The 24,014-nt window shown below is 47.1% G+C and overlaps 1 protein-coding gene across 6 annotated transcripts in view; it reads right to left on the reverse strand.

The window, feature by feature from the left end:
* The window catches only part of CLEC16A (C-type lectin domain containing 16A), a 206,922-nt gene that overhangs the window by 124,621 nt on the left and 58,287 nt on the right, over positions 1–24,014 (reverse strand). For all 6 annotated transcript variants that reach the window (XM_030883952.2, XM_060284270.1, XM_060284271.1 and 3 more), the window contains exons 11-12: positions 15,712–15,841; positions 11,758–11,858 (exon numbers count right to left, since the gene is read on the reverse strand). In XM_030883952.2, the coding sequence (XP_030739812.1) occupies positions 11,758–11,858; positions 15,712–15,841 (231 nt within the window). The remainder of the gene's footprint in view (positions 1–11,757; positions 11,859–15,711; positions 15,842–24,014) is intronic.

Below are 24,014 nucleotides of genomic sequence, written 5' to 3' on the forward strand. Positions count from 1 at the left end.
GATGCTTCATTTAGAACCCTGACAAAATACTGCAGGACAGCAGCGAGGAGCTGATTGTCTGGATTCTAAGTAACTCCCACACTCACACGTTGACGTAATAAAGCATAACAATATATCTTGCGCTACTGAATTCCTTCCAACTCCGAACCGGAGGCTAAGTCATGCCAAGGAGATGACATGGGTGGAGGCAGCCCGAGGGCTGGAGGTAAGCAGGTCCCCCTCTCACACCGCACCGATGTGGCTTCATCCAAAAATTTGATTGTGATGAAAATTTGATTTGTGGATTCTGTATCTCGTTTTGATGCTAAATGTCTAACTCTGAAGCATTCTGGTTTATTAAATGGCAAGAAGGACATCAACTGAATCTTTCTACCATTTGCTTTTTTCCAGAAATGTCAACACCGTGTGAATCTCTCTCTACCCTTTCGTTCTTGGCCCTCTGGGAACTGTCAGCAGCAGTTTTGGGGAAAACAATGGCTCCCCGGCCTGCCCGGCACATCACCCACTTCCATGACCCCCAACCCGTCACCCCACTTCAAAGAAGACGGAGCCAGCTTTTGGCTCCCCCGGGGACGCAGCGGCAGCCGTGAGGGCCTGGGAGGCAGACTCGGAGCAGCTCTTGAATTTCCATGGCGAGTTCCTTTTTTTGTCTCTTGCCTATTATTGCCCTGACTCCCTTAGAATTTGTCAAAAATGAGGAAATCTGCGGCAAAATCTTCTCTCAACAGGAAGAAAAATCTGCCAAGGTTATCCTGACCTTCCTCGGCTGGTAGCTCCACCCTCCGTGAAGCGGGGGAACCAGGGGGACTGAAAAACCTCAAGACATCACAGGACCAGATTCCAATGCAACCTCTTCCTTTAGTGAGGAAATTAAGGCCCAGAGATGTTAAGTCACGTCCCCAAGGTCACAGACCACGTTAGAGGCACAGTTAGAACTAGGTTGATTCTGGAGATGGACAGGATCCAGCTGGGAAGGGGGTGGCACCCCCTGTGTGGTGAGCTGACCACAGCAACAGTTTGAGAGGGGCCTGCCCTCTGGTCTGACAAAAGCAACCGCCCGCCCCGCAAGGCCTCCTCGTGCCCTTGGGCTCGTTCTCTCCCAGGGTTCTTGCTGCACTGTGGCCGGGATGGAAGGGGAAAGAGCCAGGTGCCAGGTGCTGGAAGAATTTTGTTTTGATACTTACCTCTTGGACTCTCAGCCTCCTTACATGTTCAATGGGAATAATTACAGAAACTGCCCGTCCCAGGGTTGCTGTCAGGACGCAGTAAGAAGCAGCACTCGGTCACGTTCAATAGTTACCTGTCGTTACCTTGCACTGATGGGAATTTTTACTTTGAACGTGGCTTAATGTAGTTCTATATCAGCTGTGTTATAAGAGGAAAGAAAGAATGAAAGAACAAAAGGACAGAAAGGAAAACAAGCTAACCAAAGCTAACGTCAAGCTATTCTAGAAGGCCCAAAGAAGGCATGCTGAACTGTCTGTGGGGAGTGCAGGGGACGAGCAGCTAGGTTGGATTCTGAAGGATGAGCTGCTCAGGGACGACCAGGACTTGCCAGGCCAAGGGGTAGGGCAGGGAGTATGGGAGAGCTCGGGGAGAGTGGGATCGGGGCTTTGGGTGGAAGTGATGAGGCAGAAGCTAGGGGAGGGACAGACATGGCTTGGATGCCAGGACCCCTGGAGGGCAGCTAGCAGGTGACATGATCTGGTTGTCATGGCCAACTCTAGAGCAGCCTCCATCCCCCTGGCCACTCAAGGTGATCTCCCTGCTTCCAGCACTTTCCCAAAACAGACTCCATGTTGCAATGCATCCTATGTGCAGTAGATTTTACCACCAGCCAAGGGGAGGCAGAGAGCAGGGTCCATTCCACACAACACATGGCAAAACTTCGTAAAGAACCCCTCTGGGCATCTCCGCTCTTTCCCCAAAGTTCCTGCTCGGCCAGGTGCCTCATTCCCTCCCCGTCTCTCTCTTTTTCCCACCACTGTCTCTAAGACATTCTTCTGGGTCCAAACAAAACAGTGGCTCACAGCTGTGAATGAACAAGGTCAGTGTGACAATATGACAATGATATGCATGTGAAAGGGAAACGGCACATGTGCAGGTGGACGGATGGACAGGCAGACACACACAGACACACACACACACACACACACAGACACACACACACACACACACACACACACACACACACACACACACACACACACACACACACACACACACACACACACACACACACACACACACACACACACACACACACACACCCCCCCAGGTTTCCAGTCACTGAGATGCAGGTTTTGTTGCAAACGCGATCGAGTTCCTTCGCCAGCCATTCCCCTCTGACTAAAATAAACACTGTAGATAATATACTGTCCTATTTGCTTCAACCCCCTAAGTGCCAAGTGACAAATTCCAGAGAAACCCAGATGCACTTCACATGGCCCGGGAAGCTGCGTTCGCACGTCCAGATTCCAGCAGACCACACGCTTCCTCGTTCCCTCCCCACCGGGGTCAGATCCCGCTCTGCCCCAGTGAGTCAGAACAGGTCTCCCTTGTCATCACTCCCACCCTACAAGCAGCGGGCTGCGGCCTGGTGGGGGCCAAACTCCCAACTAACTAATTCAAAGAATCCCAAATAGAAGGGAAGGGTGTGGCTCCGTGATGTCAGTAACCAGCCCCTAAGCTTCCCCTCTGGGTTCTAGATTCTTCCTCCTTAGTGGAAACCCCCATTCAGGACAAGGGTAGAACAGACCCAGACCAAAGCTACATAAAAAGAAGTAGACAGACAAACCTGCATAAAGAGACCACAATAGTGCCAGGTAAAAATAATAGTCAAAAATTTTTTTCTTGGACTTCCCTGGTGGTGCAGGTTAAGAATCCTCCTGCCGATGCAGGGGACATGGGTTTGAACCCTGGTCCGGGAAGATCCCACATGCCGCGGAGTAACTAAGCCCGTGTGCCACAACTACTGAGTCTGTGCTCTAGGGCCTGCGAGCCACAACTACTGAGCCCGTGTGCCACAAGAACTGAAGCCCGCGTGCCTAGAGCCCATGCTCCACAACCAGAAGCCCGCACACTGCAACGAAGAGTGGACCCTGCTCACCGCAACTAGAGAAAGCCTGCACGCAGCAATGAAGATCCAATGCAGCCAAAAATAAATTAATTAATTAAAAAAAATTTTTTTTTCTTTCTTTAGGTCTCCTTTGCTGGAGTCACACAAGCATTGCCAGCTTTGGAAGACTATAGACCAACTATTTCGAAAGCTAACCAGATGTTGGGCCAATTTCCAATGTACTTCCAGTTCTGATTATGTGTCAGTCGAGATCCAAAATGATATTTTCCCAGCTCTCCGCATAGCAAAAGCCTCCCTTTATTATCCTGTTACCTTTCAACCTTTCCCATACCTCTCATCCATGTTCCAGTAACTTCTCAGCAAAACAAAAAAAGCAAAAAGCCCAAGATTCCTCTTGTGTAAACAATGATAAATGGAGGGGGCAGGGAGTAGAAGCGTTAGTGGGTGGAGCAGGGGAACCTTTAGGAAGACAAAGCTACAAAACTCACCCCCCTTCCCCTTCCCCTGGGCCAGGGCCCTGCAGACTTGACAAAGGAGAGAGGGCTGCATCTGCTATTACAGATAGGAACCAGTCTTCATCACGGGGCCCGACTGAATCACAGCGAGAGCCTTCCTCCAACCGGTCAACGCTTTCCACTGTGATATTCATTTCGGTGCAGCATCTAATCTATTATGATTTACTGGAAGGCCTGAGCTAACATTTGGTTTTTATTAACATTGCTTTTATGTTAAAATTGTCTTATGATGGAAAATCTATCGGAAAGAGACCATTTCATTAGGGGCCCTGCTTAGAGGGCACGGATCTGGAAAAGAGAGGCTGAAGGTTAAGTGCAGCTAACTGCCTGCTGCCTAACCAAAACAGCAACCACCCACCCACCCACCGCCGCCGCCACCACCAGCACCAAATGGCCCCCCCAAATGCAGACCTGTGCTTGCAGGCCAGACTAGAGCATAAACCAAGCGGCAGCTCCCCCTGCTAGGCAGTTTCCCATGGGGGTACCCCAGGCACCTGGGCCTCAGGGTGCTGAACTTGAAGTCTCCAGCTTCCTCTCCAAACCTGCTTCATAGCCCACACTTGCTGGTTCTGGAAATGGCACCACCAGTCACACAGTGGCAGGAGGCAGGGCCCTGGGCATCACACAGACTCCTCTCGTGGTGCCCACTCCCACCCAAATCAAGCAGAAATCTCTGCCCCCGGCCCCACTCCTGCCCTTGTCTCCCTGTCTTCATAAATGGCCACACACAGCTGCCCCAGTGTCCTTTTCACTCACCCCCCACATCCAGTCCATCAGCTCGTCCTGGCTGTAGCTCCAAAATGTATCGTAAACCTTTCCAGTTTTTCTCCATCTCCGTGGCCAATACGCCATAATTCAGTCTACATTACCCCTGTCTGGACTACTGCAACAGCTTCCTCACAAGCCTCCCAGTTTTCTGCCTTGCAACTCACTCCCCCACCCCCATTAACTTACTTTCCATCCAGCAGCCAGAGTAATCTTCCAAAAATTTCCATCTGACCATGTCACTCTTCTACTTAAAAATTCTTTAGGTGTTTCCCACTGCACCTGGGATAAAATCTAAATTCCTTTTTGTGGCCTTCAAGGCCCTTCACGATCTGGTCCCTGCCCACCTGGTCAGCCTCACCTTGACCGGCTTTCTGCTCCTCAAACCTGTAAGGTCTTTTGCACCTCAGGGCCTTTGCACAGGCTGTTCCCTTTGCCTGGAGCACTCCTGCCTCAGATCTTTGCAGAGCCGATTCTTTCCCATTCTTCAGGCCTCAGCTCTGATGTCTGTTCCTCAGAGAAGCCTTCCCTGACCACCCAAGCTAGTGACCCCTGCACCACCACCCCTGGCTTCCTCCACAATCACAGATCACACCCGTCACGCTGTCTTCTCCTCCACCACTGTCGCCTTGCTCCCTCCGCAGCAGCCACACTCACCACCAGAAGAATCTCTGTTTGGTTCACCGCTGTGTTCTCAATATTAACCACAGTGCCTGGCATCTAAGAAGGGCTTCAGAAATATTTGTCAGAAGGGTGAATGAATAAATAAATGAAAAGCATTAGCAGGAAGTGGAAGAAGGAATTAAATTCCCTCGAATACACAGTCCCACTCTTAGGAAGAGAGGTGGGCTCCCCAACAGGACCTCGGCAGGGTCGTCTCTCTGGCCACATCATGGACGAAGGAGCGTGGCGTGCCAGCCACCACTTCTCCACTCCCCAGCACACGGCGGGGCTCCTGGAAGGAAGCCTGCTCAGAAAGCCAGCCCCCCGTAAGACGAAGTGTTCACCCACGTGCCCCCTGACCCTCTGGAGCTGGGCATCCCCACCGCCCCCAACAGCACCCTCCCTGCGGAGGCCCTGAGCACCGAGCACCGGCTGCCAGGAAGAGAGCAGCGCTGGGGAGCTGCCACTCAGCTGAGAGGCAATCAGTCAGCAAGCTTTGGCTGAGTGCTGACCGGGTGTCGGGCACCGAGCTGAGTACTGCAGGAGGCCGTTGAGAGCGACACGGTCTCTGCCTTCAGAGGCCCAGCGGTCCAGAGTGGGAGAGAAAACATGCAGAGCAAAAGTATAAAAAAGTGCCATGGGAACTTCATGGAAATTAAAAGCGTCTGCTTTTCCAAAGGTATTATTAAGAAAATGAAAAGGCCAGCCACAGACTGGGAGGAAATCTTTGCAAAACACATCTGATAAAGGACTTGTATATAGAATATAAAGAACTCTCAAAACTCAACAATAAGAAAATGGACAATCCATTAAAACACGGGCAAAGGAAATGAGAAGATGGCAGACTAAGTACTGAAAAAGCTGTTCAACGTCATTAGTCGTTAGGGAAACGCAAATTAAAATCACAATACGACACCACTATGTACCCATTAAAATGACTAAAATAAAAAAGGTGGTCGTGCCACCCACTGGTGAGGGTGTCAGAACACCAGAACCCTCGTGCACTGGAGGTGGGATGTAAGAGCACGCGTTCGCTTTGGAAGATAGTTTGACAGTTTCTTAAGAACAAACACACACACACCTATCACATGATTCAGTCATCCCATTCCTCAGCAGTTGTCCAAGAAAAATGGAAATACATGCCCATACAAAGACTTATATACAAGTGTTCACGGCAGCTTTGTTTGTCATGGTCAAAAGCTGGAAACAACCCAAACGTCCGTTCACAGGTGAACGGGTAAACAAATTGTGGTACATTTACACATGGAATACTACTCAAACATAAGAAGAAAGGAACCACAGATACACACAGCAACATGGACGAATCTCAAAATAATTATGCAGATTGAAAGAAGCCATACAAAAGAAGAGTATTTATCGCATGATTTTATTTACATAAAAGTCTAGAAAGTGCAAACCAAGCTATAGTGGCAGGGAGCAGTTCAGAGTTGCCTAGGGAGAGGGGTGGGAGATGAGAGGGACGGAGGGGTGACAAAGGGCAGGAGAAAACTTTTGGAGTGATGGATACGTACACTGACTTGACTGTGGTGATAGTTTCTTGGGTGTATAAATGTGTCAAAACTTATCAAATTGTACACTTTGAATATGCGCAGCTCACTGTTTACCAATTATACCTTTGATAAAACTTTCTTTTTTAAATGCTACAGCTTCCAGCCAAGAAAGGCAAACCATCTAAAACAATGGTTATGAGACACTGGACAAGACAACAGGCATCACAGGAGGGTGATCCTGAGAGAGAAGAAACTAAGGCCGTGTGCCCAGTGATTGCTCCAGGTCACCGTCTGGAAAGTTTCCAGGACTCACCACAGACTGAGAAAACCCAAACAAAGCTCACGGTCTCTCTGAGGTGAGAAGGCAGAGTCTGCAGTTCAGAGAGGCCAAGTGGCTGGAATTGATATAAGACAGTAGCAGAGACGGGGGAACTGCACAGATCGGCAAGAGGGGTCCTTCTTAGGCTCCCGCTGTGTCCTGCCCTGTGCATGCAGGTGAGGAAAGGGAAAGGCCTGCTGGGAGGAGGCAGGTGGAACAACCCCAGGAGCTCACACGGGGCTGAGAAGAGCTCACATGCCCAGCGGCCAGCGTGGAAGGACTACCTAATCATGGCTCATCCAGTAGAGCCCTTGGAAGGGGACGGCCTCTGTACTGGGGTCAAATGAGCCAGGGACTAAAGGGTGCTCTGGACTAGCACCAACCAAGCTCAAAAGCAAGCGCCTAAGAAGACCCAAACGACTCCTAGTAACTTCACCTTGTCCCAGGACAAAGCCCAAAAATCTTGAAAGGAAGCAAGAATTCAGCATCCAACAACATAAAATTCATAGTAACTGTCAACCAATCAAAAAATATCTGGGGGCTTCCCTGGTGGCGCAGTGGTTGAGAGTCCGCCTGCCAATGCTGAGAACACGGGTTCGTGCCCCGGTCTGGGAAGATCCCACATGCCGCGGAGCGGCTAGGCCCGTGAGCCATGGCCGCTGAGCCTGCGCGTCCGGAGCCTGTGCTCCGCAACGGGAGAGGCCACAACAGTGAGAGGCCTGCGTACCGCCAAAAAAATTAAATAAATAAATCTGGCATGCCAAAAAAAAACACGGGAAAATATAACAAATATAACCTAAAATCAAACCAGAAGAAAAATCAATAATAGAAATATAGCTAGAAATTACACAGATGATAGAATAGACAAAAAGAAATCAGAAGGGAAATTATAAAATATTTTAAACTGAATAAAAATTAAACCACATATATCAAAATTTACTGCAGGCAGCTAAAGCAGTGCTTAGAGGAAAATGTACAGCATTAAACTCATATTTTATAAAAGAAGAAAAGTTTAAAAATCAATGACTGGTATTGAGAGGCTATGACTGAAAAGGAATAGCATGAGGGAATTTTTTGCTTGATAGAACTACAACGTAACACCCGATTATAGCAGTGTTCACACAAATCCATAAATATGCTAAAATTAATGGAACTACACACAAAATGAGTCAATTTTATTGTATGTTAATTTTCAAAAGTAAAATAAACTGAGTAGCATTAAAAAAATCAATGATTTAAGCTTCCATCTTAACAAAAAGAAGAGTAAATTAAAATTGAAGTAAGCAGCTAAAGGTAAGAAATAAAGAACAGAAATCAATGAAATATAAAACAGAGAAAAAAAATCAATGAAACCAAAAGAAAGTTCTTTGAGAGGACCAATAAAATTAATATAAAATTGATAAATTTCTAGCCAAACTGATCAGGAAAAAAAAAATGAAGACCTCAACTATCGATACCATGAATTAGAAAGGGGGCACTACTATAGATCCTACAGACATTAAGAGGCTAATAAAAGGGGAATTCCCTGGTAGTCCAGTGGTTAGGACTCTGTGCTTTCACTGCAGGGGGCACACGTTCGATCCCTGGGAGGGGAACTTAGATCCCACATGCTGCACAGCACGACCGAAAAAAAAGGAAAAATGAAAGAAAAAAAGGAGGATAATAAAGGAATATAGTAAAAAAGTTTATGCCAATAAATTCAACGGTTTAGATGAAATGACAAATTCCTTGAAAGACACAAGCTACCAAAACTTGAACAGAAGAAACAGATAAGCTTTAATAGCCCAGTATCTACTATAGAAATTGAATACTTTGAAACCTTTTCTCAAAGAAAACTCCAGGCCCAGATGGCTTCACTGGTGAATTCTACCAAATAGTAAAATAAAGGAAGAAATAATACCAGTTCTACCAAAACTCCTCCAAGAAATTCAGGAGAAGGGAATACTTTCCAATTAATTTCATAAGGTAAGCATAACTTGAGAGCAAACAAAACAAGAGAATTACAGGGAGACCACAGACTAATAACACTCAGGAACACAGATGCAAAAATCCTTAACAAAGTTTTAGCAAATCAAATCCGGCAAAGTATAAGATGTGCCTGCCACACTAGGCGGTACTAACCCAGAGTGAGTATCACCTGAAGGGATCAGAGAAAATTCCAGGAGAAGGTGAGTTCTCAGCAGACCCTTGAAGTTGAGCAGAATTTCAATAGGTGGTGATGTTACAGCAGAGAAAACGGCAGGAAAAAACAGATGGATACAAGAAGGTGGCAGATCAGCCAAGAACAGGTAGGCGTGTTGGCTCTGACTGGGGCGGCTGCCAGCCTTCCAAAGAAGCTCCCTTCTCTGGGAGCAGTTCCAGACACAGAGCTGAAACCCCTGGAGCCAGCTCTGTGCTATGTGACCCTGACTCTCACCCACCCCACCCCCAGCCATAACTGACTTCCGGAGTTAGACATATCACCAACCTGGAACAATGAGATCTCTTGCCCAACAGTTTGAAACCTGAACGGAGACAGACTCCCTGCCTGGGATTTGATGGGCCCACAACACAATCTACCTTAAGGGAAGTCCCCAGAGCTGGTCCTGCCCTTCCCTTGGCTTTTCGGCAACTTCTTGGATCCCATGAGCTGCCCCAGGGGCCTTCCTATAAGACTCTCTCTCTTCGTTAAGTTAATGTGAGGTGGTTTCCACGCCTTGCAACCAAAAGAATATTAAAGAGTTCAGTGAGTACCATGACAGCCACTGCAAGTTTATCTCCATGCAAGAGTTCAATCACTGCGTAGTAAAGTTTGACTCCCTGGGCCGGAGCCAAGGGTCTATGACAGGGAAGTTGGTGGAATCAGGTCAAGTTAGAATGGTGGGTGCGATCTAGATACTCAAAATGGCAGGTACAGGAGACTGGAGTTCAAGGGAGAGAAGAAAGCACCAAAGGTTTCTGAACAGGGGAAGGACACGGTCAACACATCTTACAGAGAATCACCCGGCAGTGCTGTGGAGGATGGATTATAAAATGGTCGTGTGTTTGACCCCTCGGGGAGGCTGCGATAATGGCCACCGGGATGGTGCTCAATATCTCTCTTGCTCTCGTGCCTTTGGTTCTCGCCTCTAGCACCTAACTTAGAGCCAGGCACTGAGTTGTGCTCAGTTAAATTCTGCTGATCAGATAGGCTGAAGAGGGAGAAATGACAACACCTGATGACTAAATGCTGGGATCAAAGGAGGGAAAGAGCTAAAGGTCGTGGCAGTTTCAACCTTGGCTGGCAATTTCAACTGAACCAGAAATGGCAGGAAGCGTGATGAGGTCAGGGTATATTTTGGGGGGATGAGTGTGGTGTAGACAGACTGTTTCAAAGTGTTGCTCAATCACCTAGGTAGAAGTCTCCAGCGTGCAAGGGTCAGGAGTTCAGACTGCAGGGCTGGAGTGAGGCGGGCATGGAAGGGGAGGGTCGGGGGAACGGCAGGCAATCCATGGGTGGGACCGACTCCCATCGGTCAGGCTTGGAGTTCTGTTTACTCCCACTAACTGAGGGCTCCCATGTGCCAGTCACCAAGGCAGGAGCTGGAGGGAGTCGCAGAAGCCATGGGAGTGAACGAGATTGTGGAGGGAGGATTCGGAGCTTGCTAGGCATCTTTTAGAGAAGTCTCGGGCTAGATCTACACCCTTGCACGTGAGCACAATGACTTATGCAGGAGAAGAGCCATCATGGCCGGTCCCGTCTCTAGTGGGAAAAGCCTGGAAATGGACTCAGTGTCATTCAGTAAGGGGATGGCGCACTAAATGATGGCACAGACACAGGATTAAAAAGCACGAGGCAGCTCTACAGGGATGGGAAGTGACGTGTTGATACATGATGATGTGAGAAAAACAAGGCACAAAACAGACAATAAAGAATGAACCTCCATGTTGGGCAGGGAGTGGGGAACCCACATAAATAAAATAATATACACTTGTACTTGGGTTTGCATGGATATCTTTAAAAAGACACACAAGAAACTGTTAACGTGAACTGCCTGTGAAGAAGAGAACTGGAGGACAAACGAGAGAGGAGGCCTCTTTCACTATATTTCCTTTTGCCACTAATCAACTTATCATGATTAATGATTTAAGAGTAAGTACATACTTTATGTTGAGTGCTTTCTAAATGACTCCAGGCATAGGCTGTCTTAGTAAAACCCACCTCCAACTACCTCCCAATAAGCTCATGAAAAACCTACTAAAACAACACTTGATGCAAAGTCTCATCTATGCCAAGCCCAGCACTTGGCAGGGGCCAGAGGAATATTCTTGACTTCTTCTTCAAAGAGATTCTGATGTGGTGCTTTGAGAACTTGCCCGTGTCAAGCCAGGTGGCACATACACCAGCGACTGTTCTCAGAGAGGAAGTAAATGAATGGATTCTAATCAAATCTGTCAGCTCCGCGGGAGTCTGATCCTGACCACTCGGCCTCAACAAGGGAAGCCAGAGAACCACACCTTTCTTCAGAAAGGAAACCTACGCTTCCACACAATCCACTCAGAGTCTATTTTAGCTCTGAACCCAGAACAGCACATCAACTTTTATAAATAGCAAAACCAAGATTACAATTTGACTGATTTCTGTTCTGATGTTAGGAAAGAGGTAGGAAGCCTAAGTCAGTTGTAAACCAAGGGGTGGAAAGCAAAGCACAGTGCGAACAGTCATGCTGGGTTGGACGGTCAACACTTGAAACTCCCCCTCTGCCTGCCCCAGCCCCGTGCTGCCTGAGTAACCGATTCCCGCGGCTTTAGTCTGTAGAAAAGCATCTGAGAAATTCTAACGAGGTTGAAGAGAAGTCCTGTGGGAGTCTGCCAAAACCAGAAAGGAAATTCTTCAAGGAAAGCAGCTTTCCTTTTCCCTGAAGGCGGACAAGCTGAGCAGCTTACCTTTGTTATGAGACATCGCGTACAAGAGGCAGAGCACGAAGAGCGCGTGGTAATCGTCATCTGGGCTGTCTAGGGCATGGTACACCATATCCAGGAAGGGTCTGGAAAAGAGGGGCACGCATGAGCCTCGTGGCACGCACGAGCCTCACCTGCACACGGGAAGCAGCTGCCTTAGCCCTTTACAGCCCCACCGCCAGCATGCAGCACATCCGCTGTGTGCCCAGTCCAGCACCAGGCCTGGAGGACACAAAGGGGACTGAGAGGCAGGCCCCGCCCGTGCGAAGCTGTCGTCTCCAGGGTAAACCGACTAAGGAACGAACCAACCACTTAATCACTCGGCATCGTTCACCCGCTGTCCCAGACACTGGGGATAAATGATACCAAGTCTCTGGTCTTGTGGCACTTCCATGCCAGGGGGCAGACAGAGAATGGACACGCCACATCATCACTTCAAAGAGTGGCAAGAGAATGAAGAAAACGGGGCAATGTAATAGACTCACGCTAGCAGACAAGGTACCAACAAGTCTGAACAATTTTAGAATGTGGACCCTGGAGCAAGAACTGCCTGGGTTCGACTTCTGATTCTGCCTCTACTTAGCTGCAAACCCTTGGGTACATTACCTAAAGCTTTCCCCCATCTGCAAGGTGGGGATTAAACCCTTCGGGGTTACAGTGAAGATTCAAGTGAAATGAAAACAGAGAGGCATTTAACACAGGCCCAGGCACAGGGTGGAAAGTGCTCATACATGAGAGCTGCTGTTGGATTTCTATTTTGAGTATTCCAAGGGCACTTCTCCACGATCTCACTTTGGCAGGTCCTGGCCCAGTGATTTCTTGGGCTGACCTTCCCGGACTGGAAGGGATCGATAGGAAGTCTCTCGCCTGATGCTTTGTGGGTGAGATCTATAGAGTGGCTGCAAATATCACAAACCGCACACCCTAAATGCTGCCCTTCCAGGTGAAGGGCCTGGCCCGGAAAGACTCTTCAACACGAGGATAATAGAATATGCACAGATCTGGCCTGTAGGCAGGCGGCTCTGATCCCATGACTGTCTGCGGCTGCCCCCGGATGCCAGGTTGAAGCCAAGAGAACACAGCAACTCGATGAGTGACCAAGGGCACACTTTACCCCTGGAAGGACACAAGCTACTGTCAACACTGCTGACTGGGCGGGGAGGTGGGGGGGCGAGATGGTGCAGCAGAGAAACAGGGAGACTATTCACTGCAAAACATTTTATACTTTTTTGAATTTTGATACTCCACAAATGTATCACCGATTCAAAATATTATATTGAAAAATGCAGAAGCAGTGAAACGCACTTGTCATAACATTTCAAACAAACACGTGACACACAGAAATTAAAGGAAGAAACTTTTAAGGAACATTTATGTTCAGGCTCTATTTCTCCGGAGCCCCCGAACTGTCATCACCATTCAAATGCGCGAATAGTTTTGCCATGTGTGGATCTGTTTTTTCCTAAGCCCCTAGCAATAACGCTTCCAAACGTAAGAGCAGGATAAAGTATAAAACACTTTCTTGTAAGCCAGCTGCTTGGAATTTGGACTGTATTTTCCTTTGGGAATAATAAGAATAACCAAATGCCCAGTAGCAGAGGGAGGGCTCAGTGGATATACCATCTTGCATGAGACGAAGTATTATGAAGCCATTAGAATTTTGTTTACTAAGAGTACAATAAAGTGAAAAAGATGCTTGGGGTTTGATATTAGAGAAAACCAAGAATAAAAAGTAATATACATGGCTATTGGGGGTATAAGCTATTGGGGAGAAGAAGGGCAGAATTCCCACTATATTGGCACTGAAAACTGACTGGCAGGAAATCACCAAAATGCTAATAACAGCTGCCTTTGAATTATGGAGAGCTTTTTTCCCTTCTTTATACTCTTCAAGCTTTTTTACATTTTCTGAATGTATATTACTTTTTAAATTTTAAAAGGATTTTTTTTTTTTTTTTAAAGAAAAGAGAGAATGTTGTGAATGGTTTCTGGTTCCTTACGCCTATATTTAACCATGAATGCAGATACAGCCCACAGTGTATGGCAAATATAAGGACAGTTCCACTTTGTACTATGCTGTTTCTTTGGACAAATAGACCAATGTCAAGATCCAATTCATGTCAAGGACAAACTGTCCCCTCCCTCACCCTCAGTGCCCTCCTCCTGGCTCAGTGCAGGTGAGAGGACAGAAGTCCGTGGCGGTGTCTCTGACAGCCAACAACTCAATACCTTTGCAAAGGTATTGGCAACTCTCCACCAGGGACAGTCTCTCCCTAGCACCTGGTCTCAGAGCAGAGCGCAGCTCCTGCCCAGAGTCCCTGGGGGTCACAAATCTGCATGTGGCCCAACTTAAGACACAGGATCAGCTTCCATCATGAACCACGTGGTAGAAGATGACAAGGTCACCGAAAGTTAAGAAACAATCTCAATCAACTCTAAGAAAACCCCTCTCTTCATTAAAATTCAGGAAAAAAAGAAGTCTCAACTCCAACACTCCAACGTAACTTTCTGGTCGGTTGACTTTTTGTTTTTGACAATACATGGGTATTTTTCCTCCTTTAGGAAAGCTACAGTATTACCATACTATGCAAAATACGTGCTGTTTCCATTTATTAGATCCTAAGAAACTGAACACATCATGACAGTATTCATGGAAAAGCAGCCGCTAATATTCTATTAAGTAGATGCGCCTACATTAGCCTAAGCATCCCCCACGACATGTCAGTTTTGGTTTTTCAATGATTCATATTCAAATTAAAGCCATGCAAGCACCTAAAGGTTGCTTCCCCCTCCCTTTCTGTGTTTAGAATGATTTTCTTAATTTTCAGAGCTTCAGGTGTCACATTTTGTGGTCACAACACAAAATCAGAAAGGTCCTTGTCAGTACAACTGACGGCCCACATTGTGCTGCAATGACTTTTATTTAACCAAAACTAAAAGTGGCTCCCCTGTGCAACTGATAAAAATTAATCCTGTCTGTTAGACAATTAAAACACGTGCCAAGAAAGAGGTAAACAAGACGCAGAGGAAAAAATTAGCCTGCTTCGAGTCTTTAAGTTGCATTAATAAATAGGATGTGTGTGTGTGTGTGTGTGCGCGCGCGCGCGTGTGTCATCCACCCCACCGTGAGAGTTCAGGAAGTGAATGCCTTGCAGGCTGACAGAGAAACCATGTTGCTGTGCATTTATTACCACTAATATGGGATTAGGAGGTTATTGCAGGCATCTGCGCAGTAGGGCCATCTGATAAGGATGAAGAAGCCCTCCTAACAGTTTGCTGCAACCTCAGGAGCAGCCCTCCACCCAATTCCTTCTGGAAGGGGTGGTGCTACAGCAAGGCTGCAGGCAATGTGGCATCTGGAAGCTTTCAGAGGATGTAGTTTGGGCAGTCATCACTGAAATGAACAATCAGGCAAGAAGCTGAAGGTGGACAGCAGCGTTAAATCCAGCATTAAATCGTGCCGGCTGAGTCACGAGGTCAGGCCCTACGGACGGTGGTGCACGTGGCGGCAGCAAATGAATGAAATCCAAACGCTTCCCCCAAGGGGATCCTTTCTGGGAACAGCAGAGTATGGCCAGGAGCGGCTGGTACAAGGCCACACTCGTTAGGACGCGGCCCAGCACCGAAGTGCCTGGGGTGGTAGTGCCATGCCTCAGTCATTCATTCCAAGGGGCGAATACCACGGCCTAGAGGGCCAGCTCTGTCCCTGTGGCCTCTCGAGAGGAGCCGTGTCTCTGGTGGAGAAGCATAACGGCTTGGCCGGGAGGCAGAAGAGGCCATCGGCAGGGGCCGGGGGCAGGAAGAGGCCTGGCTTATCCTCTGTGGGCACCCGGCCAAGGCACCCCCTTCCACAACATCCCAGAGACTGAGCAGCGGTGCCCTACCCCCAGCCCCCGATGGCTGGCTCGGGGGCAGCCCTCCCGCAGCCCCGGCGACTACCTGCTCCACTGGACGCTGTCCAGGCCAGTGGCGGCGCTCTTCTCCTCGTCCGTGGTGTTCTGCTCCTGCACCGAGGTGCTGGGCGCCAGCTCCGGGAGCTTGCTGCGCTCCATGATTACCATCTCTATCTCTGGAAGCAAACACAAGACACCAGGATGAGCCCACACGGCCCCAGACCGAGCTTTACAGATACTCTCGTGCTCAAGAAGGAGCCTGGCAGACTGCTCCGCACGCGTCCAGCAAACGCTCGACGGCGGTGGTGGGGCCCCTGCAATACGCACGCTGGGGGGAAATAAGACCGAGGCCTGAACCTCTCTCTCCTTTCATCTTGGTAGCGTTGAGAAATGGGGCCCTGATTTTGTCAAGAAAGCACAGATCGCAATGATTTATTTCAATATTTTTTTCTTCAACAGTTATTTATTCTACTTTATTGATACCATGCTTCCTTCCCAGAGGAGTTGAGGAGCGTGGAAGAAATGACACATGGTTAATAAAACATAACCAAATTCACTGAAAATATTCTGAAACTGTTTACACTGTAGAAAGGCTCTGACATGACTGAAGCGTTTGTTTTCCCTTCCCACTTAACAACTTCCAGAAAGCAGAGAGGGGGAGGGACCCCGTTTTATTTTTCCCAATTAAGTAGGGGCAACTTTTGTAGCACCTGACTTGAGCACGGTGTACACTTTCATTTTGAGAAAAAGGTCTGAACCAACAAAGGAAAACATCCTGAGTTAGAGGTGGACGGTTGTTGTGCCGTGGGGTGTCCTGTTATAGAGTTCCTTGATGCACAGGTGTGGACCTTCAAATACTTAGTTCTTAGGACCCAGGGTTCAGGTAATGCCCCCCATCTTCGGGAGACATGATGAGGGGAAACAGAGGATGAAATGTGAATCTGCATCTCTGTTCAGGAATGATGGGCCGTGGAGCTGGGCTCTGCCACGGCCTTGTCATCGTCTTCCCCTGGACTCGTGCCTCCCACGTGGCTTCTGCTTCTCTTTTCGCCCCCTTAGTTTGTGGTCCACACCGAACCAAGTGATTTTAAGTGGAAATTAGCCCAGGTCCCCTTCTGCCTTCCCATCACACTCAGGATGGAATCCAAATGCCATTCATGGTATGAAGGCCTCGCACGGCCTGGCCCCCGTCCACCTCTGACCTCACCTCGGGGCCCTCCCCGCCCTGCCAGCTGTGCTGAGCTTCCTTCCCACTTGTCTTTGACCGGAGTGAGTTTGTTTCTGCCCCAGTATCTTTACAGAGCTGTCTGCTCTGCCTGGAACGCTCTCACCCCAGTCCTCCCTACCCAGGCACAACTCAATCACATTATTCGGGGCTCAGTTCAAACATCACCATCTCAGAGACGTCTTCTCAGACACCCTCCCCACTGGTTTTTCCTTTACCTCTTTTAGTTATCATGAACTAAACTCCATACTTCATTCAGACTTCCTTAGTTTCTCCCTAATATCCTTTTTCTATTCTAGGATCCCATCCTGGATATCACGTTATACCCAGCTGTCGTATCTCCTTAGGCTCCTCTCGGTTGTGACAGTTTCTCAGACCTTCCTTCCTTATAGTTTGAGGAGACTGGTCCTCATTTTGTAGCATACCCCTCAATCTGGGGCATTCTGACTGACGTTTTTCTGATAATTAGACTGGGGTTATGGGTTTCTGGGAGGAAGACCGCAGAGGGGAAGTGCTCCTCTCATCACATCCTATCAAGGGCACAGGCTATTGACGTGACTTATGGCTGTGGATGTTCATCTGAATCATTTGGCCAAGAGAATGTTGGTCAAGTTTCTCCACTGGAAAGTGACTTTTCCTCCTCCTTGCATCCCACACCCTTTGGAAGCAAGTCATTAAGCACAGCCCACACTTAAGGATTAAGGAGTTCTGTTCTGTCTCCCTGAGGGAGGAACAGCTACATAAATTACTGGGAATTCTCCTGTATAGATCTGTCCCCTCCCCCCATCTTGATTTTACTTTATAGCATGTATAGCTACAGGTATCCCCACCTTTTCGAAAAGTTTGCTTTAGGCCACTTCGCTTTTATGAAAGACCTACATTAGTACCTCTTTTTCTAACCAAAAGAAACCTGAAAAGGATTTTCCCTTTTACAAAAATAGGCAAAAAGCAGAAATAGCATTGAGCGTTGGTGTTGCAGCAACCGTTATAGAGGCGTCAGGCACCCCATGCAGCGGGAGCGGCCCCGCCAAGCTCCTTCCCGGGAACCCCACTCAGCACCTCAGCGTCAAGCTGCCGTAGCTCTGAACTGTGTCTGGGAGCACAGGTGCTTTACCTCCATTTATTTTGTGAATCTGTTACCAAGATGTGTCCTAAGGTAATTGCGTCTTGGCTTTACGCCATCTTGTCCTCCAAAAGGTTTCATAGGACCGCTCTACTTTTGGATCCCGGGGGGGAAACCTGCACCTGGATTTTCTCTTTTCTATTTACTGGTTTGCTTGTTTCTTGTCTGCCTTCCCCAACTAGGATGTGGGCTTCCTGAGAGTAGCTGCCTTATCTGTCTTGTTCTCCACCAGAACTCCAGTGTCTAGTCCAGGGCCTGGCACACAGGAAGTGCTCACTACACATCTCTGGAGTGGAGCAATGGATGACAGGCCACCGGGGGTGGTTTTGGCGGCAGGCAGGGCTGGCAATGATGCACGGCAGCTGTGGCGTGCAGGGCGCCCCACTCAGCCTGTGATCAGTGTGTGCACAGTGGCTTCACCGGGGGATGTCGCATCCTCGCCACCTTTCTGGGACTCTGTTAGGCGTGACCGTGCTTGCAACTATCCTCTGGCTTGAGGACTGCATCCCCACATGCCCATGTGGGCCCGGACCCGGAGGAGGGGGCTTGCCTGCACCAGGCCCTTCCCTCCCAATGTGGTCTGGAGTCAGACACCACAGATCAGAGTCTCCCACAGGGCCGACCCTCTCACACAGGTGGGGGCTGACACATGATTTTTAAGTGGAATGTGCCTGCATAGTTTTGTATTTATTTTAATGTGCATTAGAAGAAAATTCTAGCTGCACATAAAACCTGTTCTTTTGTGGATGTTACTGCTTAGGATGAAGCTAAATTTAAGAAAAAACAAGTGAATCAATTCACCAAGAGCTACGGAGTAAACAGCAGTCCACGCAGCCTGCGGCCACGGCAAAGGGCGGGAGGCGCTGCAGACTGCTGTCTGAGAAGCACCATTCTCTCTCGTACTCGCATCCTCCCCTCCACCAGCCTCCTTCAGATGCCGCCCAACTACCCCCGTCTTCTCCAAAGTGGGGCGCAGACACACTTCAGTGGGTATGCCAGATGATTCGCTAGGCAGTACCTCTTTTATTTTTAATTATCATCTTTTAAAAATCTACTCTGTGTTATGATGTACATAACATTTGTACATTAATACAGATATGTACAGTTTATAATAAATGTATATCTATTGGGGAGATGCATGCTCAATTATGCATTTATTTCTGTTTACTACTAGGGCGTGTCATCAAAGACATCTGAAGACTACTAAGTGAGATGATGGTGCCAGTCTCCGGCTTCTGCCCTGTGACCTTTGACCTGCTTCCCATACTGCTGCGAGGCCCCCTTCCTCCTCGACTGCCTGGCTGACACAGCAGGAACTCAGCTCCAAGGACTCCCCAAGGTTCCGGGGCCAAGCCCTAGTGCCTCCACCTGCTGTGACATGGTTGTCCCTTTTTGGCTTCTTAATCTCCCTGGACTCTGAGAATTCTGGAATAGAGGAGAGGTTAAAGACAATCCAGTCGAGTGCTCACCAAACTTCGCTGAGCAGGTGCATGTTAATTCTGAATGACAACTTCCCAGGGCACCACCATGGTACGAGGTGAGAGCAGAGCTGCTCCAAGTACAGAGTGGGTGGGCGGGTGCCCGAACATCTCCAACCACGGGTTCCCTCACGGCCTCCACAGAGGCCCCTAAAGCTCCTTTCTGGAATTCTGGAGCTTCCCACACAATGGCCTGAAAACCACTAGTTTGGTCCTGAATACTGAATCTGAAGAAACAGAAACCCAGAAGTATGACTCAACACAGCTAGAAAAGCAGCAGCAGAAGCCAAGCCTGCTCCCCCTCCCACCTCCTAGGTCATGTCCTGGTGCAGAACCAGGCCCACAAGGCAATCTCCATGCACAACGAGGTTTCTGAACCTCGGCTGTGGCACCCTGGTTCTCACAGCTGCGCCCCTGTTCCCCCCGACATACTCCTCCTCCAGCTGGCATGGCTGTGGGATGAGCTGCTCCCCTTAGTTTTCTAGGTAAAGTACACAATGCTTCTTTCAAAGCCAAACAGGTTTTTCCCCTTCTTTTAAACAATTTTATCCAAACAACTCTTAAAAGTAGTGATGCTTACCTAGGTCTGCCAGCTCCCTGCAACTGTATGCAAAATGCTATGTGGGCATGAGAGGAGTGGGTAATAGGTTTTTGAGGAGAGGGTCTCGCCAGATTCTCACCGTTCCAAAATGGATTCTACAGCCATCTTCAAAAGTGGCTGCCGAAGAGCATCTGGCCTGTCTTGGTGATCGAGGGTCAAAGGGCACCCCTCTTTATGCCACACCAGGAGGTCCGGCATGGTTCTGCACAGCCTTGTGGGCCCCCACTGCCACACCTCTCTGCTGACACTACACCCGCCTCAGAGAGGCCTAGCTCCCCTCCCAAGGTGCATTCGTCACGCTGCCGCCATCAGGGAAAGCAGAACAGTGGGCTCACGTGGACACAGATTTCCACTGATGGTCCCTGAGGCCAGGACCCAGGTGCTGACGATGAATTCCCAGGGGGCTCCATCTGACCCTCAGTTATTAGGTTCTTTACCATGAGCTCCCACCCCACCAGGTTTCTGTTTTGGAGTCTGAAGGGACTGCAGCAACACTCTAGCCCAGTTTTGCTCAAACTTCAGTCATTTGCCTGCCTTTACAATTCCTGCCATGTCTGTGTGTTGCTTGTACTATTTGTTATTAATCATTTTATTTGAACTCCGACTTTTTTTTTTTTTTTTTTTACTTAAATACATTTTCAACGAAAACTTTAAATCACTCCTATATCCTTCAATTGAGCAATCCCACTCACAGGAATTTATCTGGAAGATACACCTCCAACGATATAAAAATGCACACTTAGAAGGGTATTCAGTGCACTATTACTTGTAATTGCAAAATACTGGAAACTACCTAAATGTCTGAGCATAAAGACTGGTTGAATCAACTATGGTATGCACAGTGCAGCTGGGAAAGGAATGAGGAAGATCGCTGGTGAACTGATACGGAGTGATTTCCGGAGATAGTGCTAAGTGAAGAGAGCCAAGTGCCAAAGAGCATACACCGTGGGCTACACCCTGCATGTAAGAAAGAAGGGAAAATAAGGAAGCATACCTACCTCTGCTGCTTTTTACACAAAGAAGTGCAGGAAGGATATTCCAGAGAACAATAAGTTAGTTATCTACAAGAGGGAGGGGAACAGGATGGAGAGAATGTGGGAGGAAGGACACTTCTTTGTACAAACCCTTTTGCAAAAGTTTTGAGTTTGTTAACATTCCAAATTATTAAAAAAAAGAAATTAAATCAATATGAATGAGAAGGGAGAACCCTAAACTAAAACAAACAAACAAACAACAACAAAAAAGACCAAAATATATTTCAAATGAATACCATACCTATCCTGAAGGGGGAAAAGAAAGGCAAGGCAGACAGATCCAAGTAGTTCATGACACAATACTTGACTCTATACCCTCAATTTGTGGACTGGGGATACATGAAGTATTTGGTGGTGGTGGGGAGCAGGAAACTGCAAACAACCCTGAACTCTTTATTTATCAAACAATGAACAGTTCTGGAACTTTTAAAAGATGTATTATAGGATTGAGCAAATCGTAAATGTTTTGATGTCACTGGGAGCCAGGGCTCTCGCTGTAAAAGAAGAGACATCCAAATCTGGAGGGGGAGAAGGCAAGAAAGGACCCTCTGGGAATTGACTGGAATTGGAGGAATCGGTAATGTGTATTTTGTATACATACACGCATATATTTCCTAGCTCTGTGCATTGAAAGGGCCAAAAAGCAAGACACCCCATGTAGTCATGAGCACATCTGGTGCCCAGATCTTGGCCTCTAACACCATCACCCATTGAAAGGAACCAGGGCTTTTCAGAGAAATTAACCCTGAGTAAGGGCACAGTAGGTGGGAAATGAACCTTGAATACCTTGTTATGACAGAAAGTGTCAGGACTGATTGAAAAAAAATGATGGGGGCAGATCACAAAGACATAGGAGCCAGCTTGAAAGGGTTCTCAAGGGCCAAATCTGGGATGATTTGAGTATCAAATTAGTTAAACACAGTAATGAAATATAAACCACTAAAAAACTGGAATCCATGAGTCTGTGCCAAGAAGAGATAGATAAATAAATAAATGAATGGGAGGAAGGGAGGAATCTTGCTTACAATGGAATACCGAGTGCTGACACTGGAAAACCAACATTGTACCACCATCCTGGTAAAGACTGGGTCAGCAAGAATCATCAATGAATGCCATATCTAAGGGGGAGTTTTTTTTAACTTAAGTATGGTTGACTTACAATATTGTGTTAGTTTCAGGTGTACAGCAAAGTACACACACATATATATATTCTTGAACATATATATATTCTTTTTCAGATTCTTTTTCATTACAGGGTATTACAAGATATTGAATATATAGTTCCCCATGCTATACAGTAGGTCCCGTTGTGTATATCTGTTGATCTCATACTCTTAATTTATCCCTCCCCACCACTTACCCTTTTGTAACCATAAGTTTGTTTTCTATGTCTGTGAGTCTGTCTTGTAAATAAGTTCATTTGCATTTTTTAGATTCCATGTATAAGGGATATATGATATTTGTCTTTCTCTGTCTGACTTACTTCACTTAGTATGATAATCTCTAGGTCCATCTGTGTTGCTGCAAGTGGCATTATTTCATTCTTTTTTATGGCTGAGTAATATTCCATTGCACATATACACCACATCTTTATCCATTCATCTGCTAATGAACACTTAGGTTGCTTCCATGTCTTGGGTATTGTAAATAGTGCTGTTATGAACATTGGGGTATGTGTATCTTTTCCAATCAGGATTTTTGTTCTTTCTGGATGTATGCCCAGGAGTGCGATTGCTGGTTCATATGGTAAAACTATTTTTAGTTTTTAAAGGAATATCCATACTGTTTTCCACAGTGGCTGCACCCAGTTTATTGGGTTGGCCAAAAGGCTCCTTCGGTTTTTAAAGTAAAAATAAAAGACACATTTTTCATTTTCACCAAGAACTTTATTGAACAACATATTTACCATTTTGTTCTCCACCTTCTGCCATTTTTCAGGCAGCTTCATAATTCCATCTTCCCAAAACTTTTTATCTTTTTGAGCAAAGAACTGTTCCAGGAAATCTGAAGGTGCAATGTCTGGTGAATATTGCAGATGAATTGGAACTTACCAGCCAAGATATAACAGTTTTTGCCTGGTCATCGAAGAAACATGCAGTCTTGCATTATCCTGATGGAAGATTATGCGTTTTCTGTTGACTAATTCTCGATGCTTTTTTGCTGCTTTCAGTTGGCCTAAATGGGAGTAGTATTTGTTGGAATTAATTGTTTGGTTTTCTGGAAAAAGGTCATAGAGGACTCCCTTCCAATCACACCATATACACAACATCACCTTCTTTGGATGAAGAGCAGCCTTTGGTGTGGCGGGTGGTGGTTCATTTTGCTTGCCCCACGGTCTCTTCCGTTCCACATTATTGTACAGCATCCACTTTTAACTGCCTGTCACAATTTGCTTTAAAAACAGAATGCTTTCCTTACGTTTAAGTAGAGAATCGCATGAGGAAATACGGTCAAGAAGGTTTTTTTCCGCTTAACTTACGTGGAACCCAAACACAAAAGCGATTAACGTAACCAAGCTGGTGCAAATGATTTTCAACGCTTGATTTGGTTATTTTGAGTAGGTCGGCTATCTCCCGTGTGGTATAACGTTGTCTGTTCTCAATTAATGTCTTGATTTGATCTCTATCAACTTCAACTGGTCTACCCAACCCTGGAGCATCGTCCAGCAAGCAATCTCCAGCACTAAACTTCACAAACCACTTTTGATATGTTCGATCAGTCACAGCACCTTCTCCATACACTGCATAAATCTTTTTTTTTTTGCGTTTCAGTTGTGTTTTTACCTTTCTTGAAATAATAAAGCATAATATGCCGAAAATGTTGCTTTTTTCTTCCATCTTCAATATTAAAATGTCTACACAAAAATTCACCAATTTTGGTAAGTTTTT

This window comes from Globicephala melas, chromosome 15 (genome assembly GCF_963455315.2).
Source record: "Globicephala melas chromosome 15, mGloMel1.2, whole genome shotgun sequence".
Classification (NCBI taxonomy): Eukaryota; Metazoa; Chordata; class Mammalia; order Artiodactyla; family Delphinidae; genus Globicephala; species Globicephala melas.